Below are 21,157 nucleotides of genomic sequence, written 5' to 3'. Positions count from 1 at the left end.
ACAAGAGTCTGGATGATTCTATAAAACAGCTGTTTTATCTGCCTAGTCGTTCGGATGGGACGAAAAACCGAGGTCTCGTGTACACATTGGCGTGCACGTAAAAGATCCCTTGGCAGTTGGAATTCGATATAAGAGTAGGCCGTAGCGCCGCTGCCCGGGCAAAATTTCCCTCATAGCACACTGTATGGCGTATGCCCGTCTTCAATTAGCCCAGGTTAGGTGCAGAAGAGTAGGACGTTAAACCCCATTTCATTTCATTTCATTTATCTTTCTAAATGCAAGTGGTTATTAATATAACATGTAAATCTCTGTTTTATACGGTATATATTACAGTATATCATTAACTTAATTCTTACTCTTTAGATATACAATAATGTTTTCTTAAGTGGAATCTGAAGACCGAGGGCAGTGGTTGCAAAATCAAATAGCAGGGGCCGCTGTTAACAATTTGTAAAATATTTTTATACTTTTCTTTTCGGCAGGGTGGGGGGTTTGGGTGGCAGAGAGAGAGAGGGAGAGAGAGAGAGAGAGAGAGAGAGAGAGATGGGTTTAACGTCCACTCGACACAAACTGTCATTTCGGGACTAATTAGCAGTGGGGGGGTTGGGTGGCAGAGAGAGAGAGAGAGTGATGGGGTTTAGCGTCCACTCGACACAAACTGTCATTTCGGGACTAATTAGCAGTGGGGGGGGGGAACTGGAGGACCCGGAGAAAACCCACGAGGTTGGAAAGGCGACCCTGCTCCTTGTCACGTACAAACGGGGATTCGAAACCACGCCAGTTGACTCAATGACAGGCCTTATGATACAGCGCGCTTTTAACCATTCGGTCATCAACCCCTTAACAGGGAGAGCAAGTCACTAGCCCTGTCAAGGGTTCAAATAGTCTTGCACCGAAGGTTTCCTGTCGCCCCCATTTTACCCTAAGTTTAGATAGAACCATATTTTCCTGAAGTTAAATTTTTGCAGCAAATAGAAATCAAATACGTGTACGTCATATATTTTAATTCTAAATTTATTACAGTGTATTGACAAACACACATTGACGCGTTAGAATTAGGAAATTCAAAATAGGAAGACGTTGGACAAACTACGGGCATCACATACATGTAGCTTTCATTTTATATGATGTAAAGCCCAAAGGTTGCTCTAGGTCATTCTATGTTGACAGCGATATGTTAATATATATATATGTATCATTATAATTCAATGTGTATACTACAATAGGCTCGTTGGTTTTAACGACAAATATATTAACCCCTAACCTTCCCATATGTTGGTTGTTATATATACCCTTGCCTCAAGCAATGACAATATCTATACAAATAACTTGGGCCTAATTTATCTTCTACGGTTCACTGACCGTCAACTAGGTCCTAGTTCAGTCAAGCGTAGAGACAACATCGTGTATAATGTCATATCTATTATCTTCATACCATGTCCGTTTATCCCACAAAGTATCAAAAAATTATATACCGTTAACAACGCATGCATGGGTACATATCGCCAATATGCCAAGAAGATAACTTTCTGCGCATGAGCAAAGTTATCTGGAGTCGACTAGAAAACAGGTACGTGTAGAAAGATGAGGGTTTTTGTATCTTATCACGAAGATCCTACTTTTCTGCACCAACTTGGATAATGCAGATGACGGTGCGGCATGTTGTTGCCTATTGGATGGGGGGGGGGGCGGACAAAGCGTCAAGGGAATATCAGCTGCACCCACCAGCTTACGTTCCCGTCAACGGAATATCTGAAAGAGGTTTACAATGTCTTTTTTCAAGAAAACGTTGTTTTTTTTCTATTAAATATTACTACATGTACTTTATATTGCTAACATAGAAAACATTCCGCCATTGTTCCATCCAATAAATATATATACGTTATAAAACAACATCAAAGGTAACCAAATGAACTACTTTATTTCCTGTCAATTAGGATCAATAATAATAGATCGATACGAGTGGATTAATCAGTGAACGAGGTATTGTCAATATCGTTCATATTCGTGTATCTAATCTATATCTACACCATCCAATAACATGCTTTATCCATCTTGTATATTTACTGCCGAACTCTCAGATACATCAGGATTCGTTTCCGGTCCTGAACAGACCTTCAGTTACCAAATCTAAATTTAAGTCGAATTACCGAATGGCAGACGGTATATATTCTATCATCACCATGGTGATCGATTTTTTTCACGTGGAAATCCGGAAGTCAAGTGTCTTTTCTGTAATTGTAAATGTGCTAAGTGACTTCCGTTTCTACGTCACCTCGGCTCAATGACAAACTTGGATAATTGAAGGTCAGTGTTACTGGCGGGAAACATACTTCTGCTCTCTACTGATGAATGAAAATAGAAAAATATCAGATAAAATGGAATAAATCATGGCGGGATCAATTCTTATCTTAGCTCAGGTGACAAGAACAGCTCTAGTATCCCATGACTCGGTACCAGGAACACGCAGCTTTTATTACACTCATTTGCTAGCTTAAAGGTAAACTGTCGTGGACAAACCATTGTGACTCTATGAATAGCCTTTCTGATTGAATCTATGGCTGTCAACGACAAGAGTAGAAAAGATGAAAGGAAACCAACTCCATCCAAGAAACTGATTTAAATAGCACTGTAGAATTTACAATAAAACAGAATGTTTTTGATGTGAAGTGGTGATGAAATGGGGTTTTAATGTTCATCCAAAACAGACTGGCTACTTCGGGAAAGCACAGGCTCCTCTTACAGCTGTGGAAAACTTACGAATCCCTGGGAAATTCCATCATTTTAGGCAGAGAGTTTAATGTCCACTCGCTTGTGCGTAGGGGTCTTTAGCAATGGGAGGGTTTCCCGGCGAAAACCCACGTGGCTGGACAGCCGATCCTACTCCTTGTCATGTACAACCAGGGAATCGAAACCACACCAGTTGACTCAATGACAGACCTTACGATACTACGAGCACGCGCTAACCATTTGGTCATCCAACTCCCCATATCTCCCAGGCATAGCCAATCACATTGCATTAATTTTAAGAAATAAACATGAAATAAAGTTTAACGTTCTACTTTTCTGCACCAAGAAAGCTCACGAATTTTAATATACATCATGCAGTGTGGGATGAGGGAAATTGTGCCCCGACAGTCGCGCTACGTGCATGACAACGTATACACAGGACCTCTGTCCGTAGAACAATCTCAACGACTAGACATTGTTCCTTGCCAGGTTCGATGAGAGTCCACATGTCCTCTAGTCAAAAACAAATACATTCAAGTAAATCCAAGAAAGTCGAGTGTAGATATCAATGTCCTAAATACGATTTTATCATACAATCTTGCATGTTTATCTGACAATAACGCTGATATACCACAGTGGACAGGTTATAATTCACACCTGTAGGCCAAATAGTCTCCTCACTAGGGTTTATAACCGCCATAACTCCCTCTAGCCTCGCATTCAAATCACCTATCACAGCACGTGACTCGAGGCAATGACTGACAGATTAGATTGTCTACTGTCAATCATCTGAATTATAAGTTGATTTGACTATGTGAATATTAGATGTTATCATAAGCTACATGTTATTCCCGCACCAATATGGTCATATTCGTTTATGACAATATTATATTTAATGATACTGTCACATATTTGGTAGAGCTGCTAAGTCATTCAACCATAATTTAAAGGAGATTCGTACATTCACAGAGATTAAAAACCATATTTCTTGTCAGATACATTTAATAGATTTTAAACTAATCTACATCCCAGGTAGAATCTATTTGCTGTACCATGTAAATTAACAATTGGCATATAGCACCAACAGGGGTTAGGGGAGGTAGATGGACGTGCTCCTTATAGTGTCTCCCCGGAAACAGTCTGGATAGTACTGTAAAGGCAACCAAAAAGGGCCGTCAAAAGAGCACACAAATTCAGAAACAAAACGGCACGCACGTATCTTTAATACAATGAAAGCTGATAAAAATCTTTCCCATAGACATAATCCTACAATAACTAGTGTCTTGTAAACTAAAGAGATCTAAACATGACGAGGGAGACAAAATTAAGTTCAGTCTAAAAACGTTAGTCTGCAACCTGCAAATTCTTAAATACATTACCAAGAAATCTCTTTTTACAGTTGTGTAAATACAAAAACAGAAATCCATGTTTGTAGTTAACAGTGCGGCTAGTAATTACTATCGATCGTTGAAACAGCTCAACGTCTTGAATAGTGGTCTTACTCCTTTTACAAGGTGTGTCAATATTTTTACAATTTGAGGACAAAATTGGGTATAAAAGTACAACGCGTATGCCAAGGGGGGTTGGGGTGGCCTAGTGGTCTAGAGTGTGGTACTTCGACCTCTGGCTGGCCGGTCACCTCTGGCTTTCGGTTGTGGTTTCGATTCCTGATTGTGTACTCAGGGTACTCCGGTTTCCTCCCACAGCAAAGATGTTGTAGAACTAAAATCAATCAATCACAATTCTTTGAAAGGCATATGTATGGTTTCACTATATCTCTTTAATCCTCTGTTTGATCTTTTAGATTCCCCGGTTGTACGTGATAAGGAGTAGAGTCGCCTGTTCAACCTCGTGGGTTTTCTCCGGGTCCTCCGGTTTCCTCCCACTGCTAAAGACCCCTGCGCGCATGCGAATTATTGAAATAAAATTGAACTATGTGTTAATCCCGAAATGACCTAGTTTGTGTCGAGTGGACGTTAAACCCCATTTCTCCCTCTCTTTGATCTTTTAATTGTATAATGAGCTAATCCTAGTATGTACGAAGAGGTACATTTTTGTTTCATCAAAAATGAAATGAAATGTGGTTTAACGTCCTACTGTTCTGCTCCTATACTGGGCTAATGAAGACGGGCATACGCCATACAGTGTGCTATGAGGGAAATTTTGCCCGGGCAGCGGCACTATCGCCTACTCTTATATCGAATTCCAACTGCCAAGGGATCTTTTACGTGCATTCTAATGTATACACGGGACCTCGGTTTTTCGTCTCATCCGAGGGACTAGACAGCTGTCCTTGTCAGGCCCTCCGTCCTGCATCACTGACAAGGGGGAACCACGTCGGAAAATCAGGATAAACTTTCTCGGCCAATGCAGGGATCGAACACCCGACCTCCAGACTAGCGAGCCAGCGTCTTAACCACCTAGCCACCGTGGCTCCCTTGTTTCATCAATATCTTGTGATGGCTACTCATGGTCACCTTCCTTGCATACCAATGGATAGCACGTACATGTATTGATGTTAGTATATATATGTTTTCATTTTTATGGGGGCGGGGGAGGGGGGGGTAGTGGTCTAGAATGCCACGCTTCGACCTCTAGCTGTGTGAGCGTATGTGGCTTAGAGATGAAAGGCGTCTTCTCAACTCGTGGGTTTACTACGGTTTCCTCAAGAAAGACCCCTGCGCGTGCGCTAAGATAATATAAATAAGACAAATTGTCTGCGGTATCACCTTCAGTGGAAGCGGACGTTAAACACTAAGAAGAACAACATCATTTTAGTTTATATACTTGAGAAATATTGTTAAAACGTCGCATATAAATAAACCATAGTAATTGTTATTACATAAAAGTGTGTTATTTAAACAATCAAAATGAAATGGGATTAAAAGCGTTACTTTTCTGACCCAACGGGCTAAAGTCGGTGGGTGTGTTTTACAAACAGTATGAATACCCTGTCTATCATACGATACGTGGCATTAAATAAGGCAATGTTTTCGACTGGGATTTCAGTACGCGAAACTGGATCCCTATTCACAAAACACATGTAAGACTTACGCACAAATTAATCATTGTACTCTATAACTGTAAGGTACGTCTCCTAACGTTGCAAATAAATCACATATTTTACCATATAACCGTACAGAAAGTGTAGTTAATGTCATGTTCACATATTGGCCTAATGCCACATTATTTAGGTATGTTGTCGTTGGTATCAGCAATTAATCAGCCGCATAAATGCATACTTCGTGTTTGGGTTTCAGGTGGAGTTGGATGGGGGCATAGGATTTCAAAATTTATTATGCGCTGTAATCCTTCTATTTACGCATTCTCAAAGCGCGACAATCTAATACAATCCAATGTCCAGTTTTCGAACCTGAAAGAGTCTGCAGGCATTGCACCCACTTGACAGGGATGCTGTCTGTGGTGCTGACAAGAACAGTATTCATAGTCATTTGGATGGGACAAAAGCCGAGGTTGATACGACGTCACTTCTATCAAACTATACAATCTGGAAATGCTGAACACTGTGCATTCTCCAATCATTACAAGAGATTCTACAGTAAAATCAGGTACCGTGATAAACAGTGATTTTAGTAGAGGTGTGTTGTGGAATCAAATATTTATAAATTTGATAAGTTTCACCTCTGGTTCACACTCGTCCTGATGAATAAATCAGATAATACATGTTTCTAGCTCCCTGTTTAGTACCTAGACAGGTATATTAACCCTGCATATATAAACATGTCTACCGATTTATCCTAATGGGGACACAAAACTCATCAATATAAGATGACAAATCGGTCTAATAGTAGTTAAGTGATATATAGACGGATCAAGTAACAATAAATACTTCAAAAAACAGTAAGAATGTACTGTCATGAGTAAATTGAAGATCTTAGAGAAAACTCACGATGGTAGGCATACAACCGTAGTTCTTCCAACGTCTAAGAATCAGTAATGAACACTTATTGACAGACTTTATTATTAGACCCTAGGCTCAATCGCCCACAAATGCTACAGTATTTACGTCTGATAATGATTCCTGTGCCCTCGTCACGTTTGTATATTCTATGGTTGACAAATATATGCATCAACTAACTAAGACTACAACCGTAAACAAAAATAAAATAATTGCCCTTAAGCATTTTAGCTCAGTTGGGTTTTTTTTTTTTTTAGTAGAGTGTGTTTTAGTTTTTGAATCCCGAAGGCAGAATATCATTTTAAAATGGAGGTGTTTATTAACCGACAGGGCTTCCAACAAACGATCACATGGAATAACATTTAAAAACGAAGTGACATGTTTTATTAAAATATCGAATGAAGTCACGTGAGAATAGAATGACGTCATATGAGTGAAAGGAAGTAACGTGATCAAGAGAATGTTTGATATGGTTTCAACAGATACATCATTGGTTTATCAACAGCTATTCAAATAATCTAACAACAAGACAATCATAGAAATTATCTTTATATATAATTCATACTCCGGTAGTCCCACATGTAATATCATAATAAATATTGACTGCTGATATAATAACATAATCATTATATCGCTCATGTATATATTTTATAGAACAATGGCCGTGGGTTTTTTATGAAGAAACAAGCGGATGTCGTATCGCTACATTGGACCTTTTCAACAATGAAGCCGAAATGAATTTAACTCGGAGCGGGGCTAGGCCTGACTTTTTGTCCAATTCATTTGCCATATCCATTATTTTGATGGTGTGTGATATTTCCGGAAGTTTACAGTCTACCACATAATATCCGGTTCTAAACTTGATGTCTAAAGTGCGGTACATCATAGTCTATAGAAATGGATAATATTATCCAATCCTTAGATAAAGTCGTATCATCACACTAACTTGTCTTTTTTTTTAAATTTGGACTTTGAATTTGTTAATTAACGTCCAGTGTTTCTGTACGACCGGGCTAATGAAGATGTAGTTCCGAATTTGTAGACCCTTTACAATCAATAGCACTGTATATTTCATGCAATAGCTAGCTATTTTTCCTCTAACAAATGATACATTCGTCTTTTTTTTTTACTTCCGACAAGCATCTCGTTCATCAAGGCAGCAGACAAGATGGGGTTAGAATCAATGAATGTCGGCAATCAGATGACGTGTAGTGGTTTCATTGGTAATTAAAAGACAGGTTCTAATTAACCATTGATTTTATGTCTCTACTTAAAGCTGGTGTAATTAGGAATGGAAGAACGTGATTGGGTAGAGTACAATCATGGATGGTCGCTCTAGTCAACTTTTGACATGCAGTTATTGACTTCTGGTCCGAATGCCAACTTCTGTTCTCCTTGCCATCTGTAGGGATATAGGGGCTAGAAATAAGTCTTAAACATTGTTGCGTACTCCTTTTGTATGTACCAAAGATAGTTCGTGCATAAAATGCCAGAAAATCATGTGTACTGCGAAGTCAACGCATGTCACGGTATTTTTGTTGACGTCATCAAAAATTGTACTCCGTTTCAAAAGTAGAGCATATTATATTTTGAACTCGGTGAATTTGGCCATTACATTGAACAGAATGAAAGTGGAAGCATGACACGTCATACATTGCCCCCCCCCCCTCATAGCATGTTGTTAAATCAGAATAAAGTGGTAATAGACCAACACTCGTCCCTTTCTTCATCTTGGGTAATAACACAACTTAATCTACGACAATCACGACTTACTAATCCCACTCATCAATCAAGACTACTTGTATAATACTCGACTAGCCCAGGAAATCAGCCTAAAAGAAATCAATTAACAATCAATCAACTGGCAGATGGGGGCTGTAGTCTTGTATTACAAGTCCTAATGAGGGCAATATAAAGTAATGGAGGGAACAGAATGGAATGTGGGTCGAAGGTTTTCGAGAAAAGTTTTTTCAGCTGAAGAGCAGGCGACCGTCTTTTTCGCCATTTTAAATGTCGTACTGAACCTTCAGATGCTCAAATATGCAGCCACATCCAATCTGTGTATCTTAGTGTCTCGCAATGATTTTGTTTATTTTTAACAGGAATTCCTTCAAAGAAAATGGCGAACGAAGGCCATGTTTTAAAACAATTTACAATCGTACAATCACAGACTCAAACATTGCTTGTTGGTCGTTGTTTATATAAAAAAAACCATCAAGCCATCAAGAAATATTTAGGTTGTACAAATATTAGACAAGCTAAATTTAAAACTAGTCAAATCTCCTTCTTGGTTTCACCAAACGACAAGTTAAACTGACCTCGGATTGAGGTTGCGGATTAGAAATATATCACCAAAGATTTAAATCTAAATCCTCAAGCAAACGACATGTTTCCGTTATTGACACAAATCGGCTCTTGCTGGCGGCCATGTTGTTTTTTGTTCAGTCTAAATGCAACCGAAGTGCAGGAAAACAAAATGACATTTTCACGTAAAAACGCACCATATGGGTGTAAACATAGAAATTCGGAAAACAACGGTCATCTTATTGATTGTGAAAAAATATAAATATATTGATACCATGGGCAGAGTTTTGCATATTGTATAAAAGAGTCGGTACGTAAATAAAGTCAACTCGAAATATAAAACACAATATCTTGTATTTATGGTCGGTATAATATTTCAAAATTATTTAGTGCAAGTTATGAACTTGTATTTGGTTAAACTGTCACCACTCTATAACCTCTTTACATGTTTAAAATACTAAATACAATTTTACTACGGTCTTCCTAGAAATACTGGTTAGTATGAACCGTTATAATACAATCGAAAACAAGAAAATACATGTTCATGTATACATGTAAACTGATAAACTAATCCGTTTTTATTTTTGTTTTGTTCCTACTAATTCATTATCACATTATAACAAGCAATAACATTACATTCTGCTGAAATGTTTACCAGTGCAAACACATGAAGGTTTTATGTAGGTTGTTTTCAACAGGAAATAGCTACATGTAACATGTCAAACCGGTTTTATAATATTATAAAAACACCACACCATTGTTGCCTGATGTTTTGTCATCAAATCAATATATTTCTATTAAATTGAGCACAATAAAGGTAGGACTAATATATTATGGTAACGTGTTAATATAGATCTGTATTATTGACTGTTCTATACAAATCATCGGATTGAGAGAGAGAGAGAGAGAGAGAGAGAGAGAGAGAGAGAGAGAGGGGGAGTAACGTCAGACACAAACTATGTTATTTCGGAACTAATATATGCTTCAATTTTATTTCAATAATTCCTTGAACGTAGGGGTATTTAGCTGTGGGAGGGAACCGAAAGACCCGCAGACAACCGACGTACACCCGGGGAATCGAACCCACGCCAATTGACTCAATGACAGACCTTATGATACAGCACGCACGCGCTAACCATTCGCCCCCACACCCCCTCGGGTTTGTGTGTGACAAAACGAAATTGGGGTTTACAATCCTACTATTCTTCACCAACCGGTATAATGAAGACGGGTATGCGCTATGCAAAGTGCCATGAGAGACATTTGGTCCGGGCAGTGGGTTTTCCGCCTACTGTTCGTCGAATTCGGTCAAGAGTATAAAGAAGACGGGTATGCGCTATGCAAAGTGCCATGAGAGACATTTGGTCCGGGCAGTGGGTTTTCCGCCTACTGTTCGTCGAATTCGGTCAAGGGTTCTTCTATGTGCACAAGAGGTCTCGCTTTTTAATCCCATCCGAAGGATTAGACTGGGTACGTGAAGGACAATCTAGCTAAAACTGGAAACATTTTGTTTGACATGTGTTATCAGAACGGGAAATGCTCATTAGTCCGCGGGTTAGAGTGTGGTAACCATTTTGTATAGCGGTGAAATTTTAAACCCCAACCACCTGAATGATCAGCACACCGGCATCATATTTCAATTTTGGTAACCATATTTATAGTACTTTATATAGCGTTGGACCAATGAAGCCATTTCCACCAGAAAATTGGATATTTCCGAACGGATAATAATACAACTCGGGCATTATCCCCAACACAAGTATTGTGATTCTATTTAAAGCATATCCCATTGTTCAACCCAAGACAGACAGCTAGAAATCTCATATTTCCTCTCAAATCCAAGGTTTTATCTATACATGTATATGTAGCTTATATGGCAGTAAAAAACCATATTACATCTAAATATAGAATATATGTCATAAAAATGGAATTACTATACATAATATAACTTTATATATACATGTATTGAATACAGAAGAAAAACACTGAATAGGGACGGCTATACGGGTACTAACACTTTTGTTTTCATTTCAAAAATCTATGTCGACTCACTATTCAATCCCTACATGAATTTATTACTCCAAAATATATATCCGTATGTACAAAACATAATAACATTTGACGAAAACCAATCGACTGTCATATAAAAGTCGTTTTACGTGTAGAAATCTACATATAAAAATGATATTTTTATACGATGTTATATATGTACAAATAAAAAACAAACTATATACAAGATGATGTATCTAAAGTATAAAGTCCTTGTTCTAAGGACAACTGGATCGGTTATGGTCAATGAATATACAGACTAATCATTCATCGGTTTATTTTGTCACCTGTAGTTTGTTTGTCTTTCTGTCTATTCAGGGTTGGCCGCTACACTAGGGCTATCCTGAGGCTGAAATTTGGTGTATCAGGGTAGCTCGGACCGGGGAGTAACATCGGCCTGGTGGCCATGGACTACCACTTCCGGTTTCGGCTAAATTCCGGTTCATGGCTATACTCGTATGTATTATGATTAAATCGATATTACTTAGTCTCAGATTCTTGTTCACCCGGTTTACCTTCTGAATAGATTTTTTTTTAAATATTTTAACGCGCCAAACAAATAAATACATGTAAATGCTGAATTGTATATTATTTTCCCGTATACTGGTAGGCTGCTCAATCATAATGAGCTGTATTTTTGGAGAGAAAAACAAAAACATTTTAATGTTGGGTTGGTTGTTTTTTTTTTGTTTTTTTTTGTTTCGTTTTTGTTTTTTCCTTGTTGTACTATATTAGTTTGTAAAATATTGAGTGGCACATTCAAGTTGCTCTATGTATTTCTTGTTGTTGCCGATTTAAATGACTACCCATGCGAAATCTTAACATTGTGTATGATGCGTGTAGTCAATTCATACACTAATAATTAATTTGTTTAAAAGCGATAGAATGTAACGGTTATGTTAACAGTATAATTATGTATGTACAGTATAGAATGTATGAGATTGTTCTATGTGTATTTACTAATGTAATTGTGTACATCATAACGAAGTCGTATAACTTATATTTGTTGAATAAGTGGTTATTTATTTATATGTTATCAAATAGTATATTCACTGGTTATACGTTATATTCATTTTAACGTTCTTGAATAGAGCGTCATTTTGACTATAACGTTAAAAATGTGCACAACGTGCCCCAATATACATGTTACGTACGAACTCTTGCCCGTAACGTCAGTTCGACTGGATACAACGTTCTTAAATAGAACGTTATTTGGGCTACAACGTTATAACCGAGCATAACGTGCAGCAGTTCTATACAATGTTGCTAAAACCTCCAGTTTGGCTATAACTACAATAAAAGTCGTTTTAGAGCGTATTGTATACAATGTATTTAATAATCTAAATAATAATATGTACTCTGTATTTCACGAATTTACTTTGTTTGGAACGTGCATTGTAAACTAAAGCTTCTGTATAGCGCTCACGTTTACGTTGATTCAAGAATGTTCCCTTTACTGTGTTGCGATTAATCTTGATTGATGTTAGCGTGTCTTACCTTGTGTGGGGGATCAATAGAGGAACCTCTTAATAGAGGACCACGGCTTCTCTTGTCTGTCGTGGCGTCAGTTTTTTTCACCATTTTGGCGGAATTAAGTTTTATCCTTCTTCAAATATTATTCCGTCAGAACTTTTCTTACAATCCTAAATTCAAACGGAAGCACATTTAAATAATAGTTCGCGGAACCGTTAACCGAATACCTCAACACACAACCTGTCTACCTCATCCTAACCGTTATGTTGTAATGGGGCGTTACACAGTCCAAATGGCATGGTATAAATAATACAACGGTTTATTTAACTTCAGCGTCATAAGCGAAAAATAAACTTTTCGTTTTAATAATTTGAAGCTGTTTTATATTACATTTTACTATGAATGCAGACACAATGTGTGGTATATGCATTAGCACTGATTACAGTTCTTCTCTGAGCCTAATGTTAAACGAGCTCATATTGGACATTAACATTCTAAATTTAGATTTATCATTATTGGAAAAAAACAGTTCTAATATTCTTAATCGCTGCATTTAAAATAAAATAAATGACAGTATTTATCCTCATAATCAATATTACTTGACTGGATCAACTGCAACCAAAAATAACTTCCAAAAAACACTCTTCATCGAACACAATTGTATCATTTCGGTTTTTTACCGATATTCATAGATTTTGATTACCGCTCGTTTTATTGTTTAGTTTGCTTGTTAACATTTTTTAGAAACACGGAAGATTGTTTAATTGTTTGATTGTTTTACTTTTCAATAAGAGAAATATGCTTAGTCTTTAAATTTATTGTCACGACAGCATCATTTGTGAATAATTAACCAGTATGCGAAATCAGTTAAACGTTGCATGTCAGAATGAAAGCAAAATGTATAAATTAACATTTCAAGATACACGCAATATGATCGATTTTTTAATCTACATCTATACATTTATATCTACTTCAGTAATTTCATTTCAAGACATGACTTTACAGACCCGATTAATCAACGATATTTTCTATAAAAAGCTTTTAATGTACGACTATCTAACAGATTATAAATGCATGTTCATTCACTTTAATAAATTTTATAACTTCCATTTTGAAAGCATAAAGGGAGATTTTAAAGTAGGATAACGGTCCATTAAAGAAATCTACTATTACATTTAATTAGTTTCCATATGTAATATGATGACATATTGTTAGGTGATCTTTTAAATCTATTGATGTTTTCGGAATAAAGAAACAAAAAAATGTTTTTTACTATATATTAATAAAAATTAAGAAATCTATTTGAATCTTATTCCAAAGCAGAAAATTGATGAAGATTTAAATTTGATCTACAAGATTTGTTCCTAAGCCTCGATTTTGTCCACGGAGGACAGACTACATTACATATATATCGTGTATTTTCTATTCATTTATACCCGTCCATCCGAGGTAGCGCCCTTACTGCGCTACTACGGCGACAGAAAATGGTCTCAAAGCACGCCAAGATTGCCATAAACGTGGTAAAAGTGTGGTGGAAACGCCAGATATCGTGTTGTGGCCTCCATGTTCGCCCGCCAATGATCACGGCGGTTTTTTTTAACAAAACAAACGCCAAGGTTCTGCGATCTGACCTGGAAAGCTGTGAGAACGCAACATTTTTAATTTTTTTTTTTTTTTTTTTTTTTTTTTTTTGACATATTCTAGCGTTGTGTTTACGGTTGCCAACGACCTTGTGCATTTTCTGGTCGTCGTACTGTCGCAGTAGCGCAGTAAGGGCATACGATACAAACCATGTAAAAGAAATTAATTTCGCATCCACAATAAGCTATATTAATTGTATATCCACGCATGACAGTAGTGTTTGTTACTTTTTCACAACATGCATGTATCTGTACATATACATTCATTTTCTATGCACTTAGATACAATACATGCCAATACACAATAATTAAACGGTATGTTAAGCTGCATTAGTATGGCATTCGTTTTTTAATGAACCGACCTTGACATTGGTTTAACAAAGATGAACAACTTTGAAAGACGACTTTAGAGAATGAACTTGATGAATTACCCAATACCCAAGAGATATTACTCTAACATTTTGACCTTAAAACGAACATCGTAAATACTTTACTTGTATCTTGCACATTATCTTAAAGGGATAAGGCTACATAACAGATTCCATTGTGCGGTAGTATTATCATTTAAAGGGATAAGGTTACATAAAAGATTCCGTTAAGTAAGAAAGGCATTATGTTGAATATAAAAATGGGATACCACGTCCAAATTTTAGTTCCATCATCAAGTCCATCATTTTTAGAAATTAAAATTATACGTTTAGGCCTCTCTACTCTGTGTTTATGGATATGAGTAAGGGATTTTAGAATATCGGATTATATGTTAAAGTTCAATTTTATAGACAATACAACGTCTTACATTATTTACCTAAGCTATCTTTCTAGTGGATTTGATTCCCATAACAAGGGCAAGCATTAATAGGAATATATATTATAGTATCGACATCTAATTCTAAGAATTAGTAACTCGGTTTATAAGTTAATTTATTTTCCAATATCGTCATATCTTAAATAAACATTAGTTGTCATTATATCAGCATGACTGATTATGTTTATGTGTATCTAAGCTGTTGATATTTATAAATACATTTCCTATATAATATGTCATATTATACACTATATATTATATACAAATATTGTTTTGTATTGTACGTTTAGAATTATATATAACCATATTACGTATATGTAACAATGCACACTATTCAACGCGAACTCTATTATAAATAATAATTTAATTGATTTATCTATACGTTATGTGTGTACTTATATATATATATAGGTTGATATATAAAATATCACGTTATAAACATATTAACCTGAAGTAAGATATTAGTCAACTAGAACATAACGGTAGATAAGTATAGTATACATGTACCTACCTACCTGTATGGTAAATGTCAAACCGTACAAACGTCTAAGAAAGATAAGTAAAACCACTCCTATCACATATATATCTGAACAATACTTTTATTATTGTGCAATATGTCTATACCATGTAGGTATATTAAACCATGTACTATATTATATGTTAATAACAGGTTTTATCTATATATTTGACTATATATTTCTCTATATCGTATATGAAAAAAACTTAGCTGAATAATTTAATAGATCAATATTTAAACATCTCAATATTTCATGTTGAAATCATGTTATATATTTACTAACGCTTTCATTTTTGATAACGTATTTGACAGATTGATTGATGGATATGAGAAATTGTAGATTACAAAATTTGAATATCTCAATTTATGAACTTTCTATTATGTTTAAACATGCATTATACAAGAGCTAAATCTGTCTATTGCAGGTCTTTCTTTAGGCCTGAAATGTTATATAAACTATTAATTAGACATTAATTAACTTATCCAGACCTTATTCAACTATCGATACCATCGGATATCTCTGATATTAAGTAGATTAGAACGGTTCAGCCATATTTTGAATTAATTTAATTAGCTTCGAACAACCAGTGCGGTGGTTTCAATTAATGCACACGGCTTGCCAAACCTTCAAAGACTTATATCTTCGCTCGCAATAGAGTAATTTGAATGAAATTTTCAAATTATTCATTTTACTTTATCTATTTTTGAACTATTACAGCAAGAATTGCTAGCTCTTTGTCTAAATCTTACATAATATATGTTTAACAGACCAACAGACTACATTTCTTATCTATCTTACACGTTACACGCCACAACTAATTTACCAATTTGAATAATGATTTCATTATTTGAGTATTTGTTATGTGTACATACATGTACCGAAAGCCGCCTCATGCTTGTTAATAAAAGAACTAACCATACTGAATAATGGGATCATTTGAATATTTTAATAATTGTTTGCTAAATTGTGTGTAATAGACTATAACATGGCTATATCTTTTTATGTAAATTAAACATATTCTACATTTAATACATTTAGATCTACACAGGTTTTGAAGTCATAATTCTAAGGAATTTATGAGTTGAATATTTGAATTATTCAACATTTCAACAGTTGTGTTATATTTAAGTCTAGTAGCTCTATTTCATGTAATACGATCTCTGTATTACAGTGCAAATAATTTACATATTTATCACTTCTTGTACGTGTTATATATACATATACACGTAGATGTACGTCCATATATCGAGTTGATTTGTGATAATTTATGAAGTTCGATATTTGAATATATAAAATTTCGAATAACTTCGTTTTATTACATGTATATCCAATAATCCTTGATCTATCATAATTTGAGTTGAAATCTTTTGATTGGCCTCTTATTAATCCGACTGGATCATAGCCAGGCGATTATCTGCCAATATGAGTGAATTAAGACGTGATCAATTAGATATTGTCTAAAAACTAGAGATCATGATCTGCGACATGAAGCAACCGAGTTTGTGTTATTGTATCATTGCTCATTTTGTATTTATAAATAATATTTAATATTTGAACAATGTTCTACTATCTATATGTACGCAATGATAAGTGTATTGGTTAAGGTGTTTATTTCCTATTATGTTAAATATATAAATATAGGACTTATTATGATGTCTATACAATTATACAATGTATAATCACTGTAGTATCAGATTATTAAAGTGACGCAAGTGCTATTACTAATTTTATTAAATTATTAACAATTGTCACTGTACAATGGTGGCAATCACAAAGCAATATCTAATCTATTTGTTTAGTTTTTTTAGTAGTTATATGATTATAGATTTCCCGCGTTGTTTAAAGATGGGTTCCCAGAAAAGTATTTATCGGCAGGTTATTTCCAATAAAAGTATGGCAATTTTGGTATATATGGAAAGTAGAGATATTCAATCTTACTAGAAAAATACTGGATTCCCCGAAAAACACTCATGGAGCGTAAACAGGACAAAAATGTAAGGGTTCCCCTTATCTACAGCCCGACGATTAGGAACTTCTGCACGCGTGATGTCAAAGGTCACAAGCGAACATTGAGCGCTTGGTGTACAAGTTGATAAACTTTATGAAGGGTTAGACGTACAATACTTTCTGAGATAAAAATGACGGAAAAAGACGCGGGTAGTGGATAATCCGAGAATTTGATTAGGATTCGATATTTGTAATAAATAGTAAGCGATTAAAGACAACATCGTCTTACGTATGCAATGAATTCTCCTCTGACTCCCAAGACGTGACGTAGACATGACCTGGTTTGATCGAATTTTAATAGCAGGGCATTCCTTCGCAATTACAATGTTTGAGAAGGATTTGAAGCATAATTATGACAAATTAATTAGTTTGAATATGTTTTTGGTCCATATATACCATTAAATCACCCAGTTTGTACGCGGGAACCCATCTTTAATTCTTCTCTGCTTATTATATTAAGCCATATTTAGTCTCTGAAAACTAAACTTTACCTAATATAATCCGACTTGACCAGAACAATTTAGGCATGTGTTTCATTAACCTTTCACAATTAGGTGATCTTTAAATGGGAACAATAGAGATTGTGTTAATTTCAAGACTTCATAAGTTATCACTACTTAAGTGATGTGACCTACATGTACCTCAAACAAACTAATCCTGCTGTTAATACAATGTAGTTATCATATGTGTATTAAGAACATGATTTATTATCATCCTTACAGGATTTTTGTTTAATCCATATCGATGACATCAAACAGCTGGATCTCCTGTTTTAACTTGTTTTCATTATGACAAAATGATAAGATGACCCGCCTTATGTTCTCACGACAGCGATTTTAAAATTGTTAATGATTTTTTGATATACAAGCACATTTTTTTTATTTTTAGTGTTTTTACCCATTTTCTGTACATTACTCAATCATATGTGAATAACTTAATTAAATCAACCTGTCCATAATTTTATATTATGTTTTGGGCGTTAAATTTATAATAATTTATAATCCTTACTGTATCTTAAAGCATGGGTTTACGTTTCTTACACGGTTCGTTACTTATACCCCTTTTAGAATCATATTAGAAATTACAATACGAGCGCGGGGTAAAGTTCTTTTTTTCCTGTTAGTGTTATATTTTACTCATAACATTCTTCGTCAATTTAATTTCAGCGCACAATCGTGTTTTTGACTAGGGTAGTTATGGGTACCATAAGCTCAATTCAATTTTTTACAATTGGATATTTGACTCAATTACTTATTGGCGTTATCTCTATTCAAGTGATATAATAATGTCATTTATAAATATATGTTATCGCGTACGTGGGCAACTTACTTGGCCTAGTGATTTTATGCTCAACGGCCGTGAGTTGTGAGAGTATTTCTTCCTCGAGTGCGAAAACGTACGTTTAGGCTTAGTTGATTAGTGTGTGTGTGGGGGGGGGGGATTTGGTTTATTTATCGGATTGTCATTTTTGAGTCATTGTTTTGTTGTTCTTTATTGGGGTTAAAGGTACATGTAGTGCCCATTATTGGGGCACACAGACGGTTAAGACACATGGGTATTTAGATCTTAGTTAAACTTGATGGATTTCCAACGCATTAATTTAAATAACCGGAAGTTACAATGCATTTAATAATTATGTACATGTATGGTATGAAAATCGTTATGCACGGCACCAAATTGGATATGAATATCTTTACACACCGCATCATGGTGGATATGAATAACGTTAAGCATCGCATCATATCGTATAAGAATAACGTTAAGCACCGCATCATATCGTATAAGAATAACGTTAAGCACCGCATCATATCGTATAAGAATAACGTTAAGCACCGGGTCATATTGGGTGTGAATATCGTTACGCACCGCATCTTATTGGGCGTGAATAACGTTATGCACCATATCATATTGGGTGTGAATAACGTTACGCACCACATCATATTGGGTGTGAATAACATTACGCACCGCATCATATTGGGTGTGAATATCGTTATGCACCGTATCATATTGGGTGTGAATATCGTTATGCACGGCATCACATTATTGTGAATGAATAACGTTAAGCACCGCACCATATTGTTTATGAATATCGTTATGCACCGCATCATATTGTATATTTATATCATTACGCACCGCATCATATCGTATATGAATATCGTTATGCACGGCATCACATTATTGTGAATGAATATCGTTACGCACCGGCTCATATTTTATAAGAATATCGTTACGAACGGCATCATATTGTATATGAATATCGTTACGCACCGTATCATATTGGGTATGAATATCATTACGCACCGCATCATACTGTGTATGAATATCATTACGCACCGCATCATACTGTGTATGAATATCATTACGCACCGCATCATACTGTGTATGTATATAATTAAGCACCGCATCATATTGGGTATGAATAACTTTACGCACATCATCATATTGGGTATGTATATCGTTACGCACTGCATCATTCTAGGTATCAATGACGCTGCAACAGCCTTGTTTTATTTATAGTCACAATACAGCCTGTAATAATATATGGGTTGAATACAGGTATTAATTGTTTGAGCTGAATATAACATATAATTTAATAACATCTAGTATGTAATAACCATAAATCTTTCAAGGGTTGGCTCAATATAAGTAGAATGATGATCATATACTCAAGTACCTAGAAGTAGGATTTTCAACAACGTGGGACGGTTTAATCAAACAAATGTTAAACATGTAATTTACCCACTCGGCCATTCCCTAGAAAATAGTTTAAGGGTTGCAAGTATACTGAATTGCACGCACGAATTATGGAAAGTCAGAAGTGATTTTCTCTGTATATACTTTATTCATTTAAACAAAAATTTACTAAGATTTGTATCTGAATAGGGGTTGGGGAATGGTATAGTTTATATTAGATTTCTCCCTTTTTACCTACATATACTTTTTTTTAAAAAAAGCAATATTTTATTCCGATATATAAGACCCCAATCATCATACAGGTATGCTCTTCCTCTTGCCATTTGAACAACATTCCCATCACAATCAATGGTAGGAATTAATTAATCAAAAGTTTAAGACTGACAACTCATCATTTAAAGGTGGCCAGGAATACCGTTCTTAAATGGCCTGGGGAAACACATGTACATCACACATGTATGTCTTTTTTAAAAACAAAATCATTTACAATAGTTATTTGGAACAAAATCTCTATCACTACCTGTACATCTAGTCAGCACTGTATACTTTGAGAGTGTTTCTATTTTAATTTACTTACCTTTGTAAATTTGTACTTTATTTGTCTATAAATCTTTTGTTAATCTAAACCTATTTTTTTTGTCTTTTTTCGTCTAATTTCACACTAGTTTTAATTTAACAATGTGTTGGTCTTTTAAATCTTATAACACTGTTTTACGTTTTTTTAGTTTCATTTACGTAACACTATTTTCTAGTCTCCTTTGTTTAATTTAACACTGTTTGTTGGTCTTTTCTGGATTTATAAATTAGACCTTGCCCTAGTTTAACATTCCTTCACATTACTAGCTTAATTAAAACCCATACAGCGTTTTGAACAACGTGTACTTCAAATACATGGTTGGCTTTTACACGTATTATGCATACAGGCTTATTCATTGTTAATTTATTAAACTTTTAATTCAATCGATATAAAGAGAAGGTATTCTGTTCTAGTTACTAACAACTTCTACTTTAGAAACAC

At 35.3% G+C, this 21,157-nt stretch overlaps 1 protein-coding gene across 4 annotated transcripts in view; it reads right to left on the bottom strand.

Annotated features, from left to right (window-relative positions):
* LOC126819625 (tetraspanin-9) overlaps positions 1-21,157 on the bottom strand; it is a 143,606-nt gene that overhangs the window by 50,826 nt on the left and 71,623 nt on the right. Inside the window, exon 2 of one of the 4 annotated variants that reach the window (XM_050547754.2) lies at positions 12,500-12,645. The exons of the other annotated variants lie outside the window; for them this stretch is intronic. Coding sequence (XP_050403711.1) covers positions 12,500-12,583 — 84 coding nt within the window. The 5' untranslated portion in view covers positions 12,584-12,645. The remainder of the gene's footprint in view (positions 1-12,499; positions 12,646-21,157) is intronic. 4 annotated transcript variants of the gene reach the window in all.

This window comes from Patella vulgata, chromosome 4 (genome assembly GCF_932274485.2).
Source record: "Patella vulgata chromosome 4, xgPatVulg1.2, whole genome shotgun sequence".
NCBI lineage: Eukaryota > Metazoa > Mollusca > Gastropoda > Patellidae > Patella > Patella vulgata.
The sequence above is the reverse complement of the archived record's forward strand: the minus strand, read 5'-3'. Positions and strand labels throughout refer to the sequence as shown.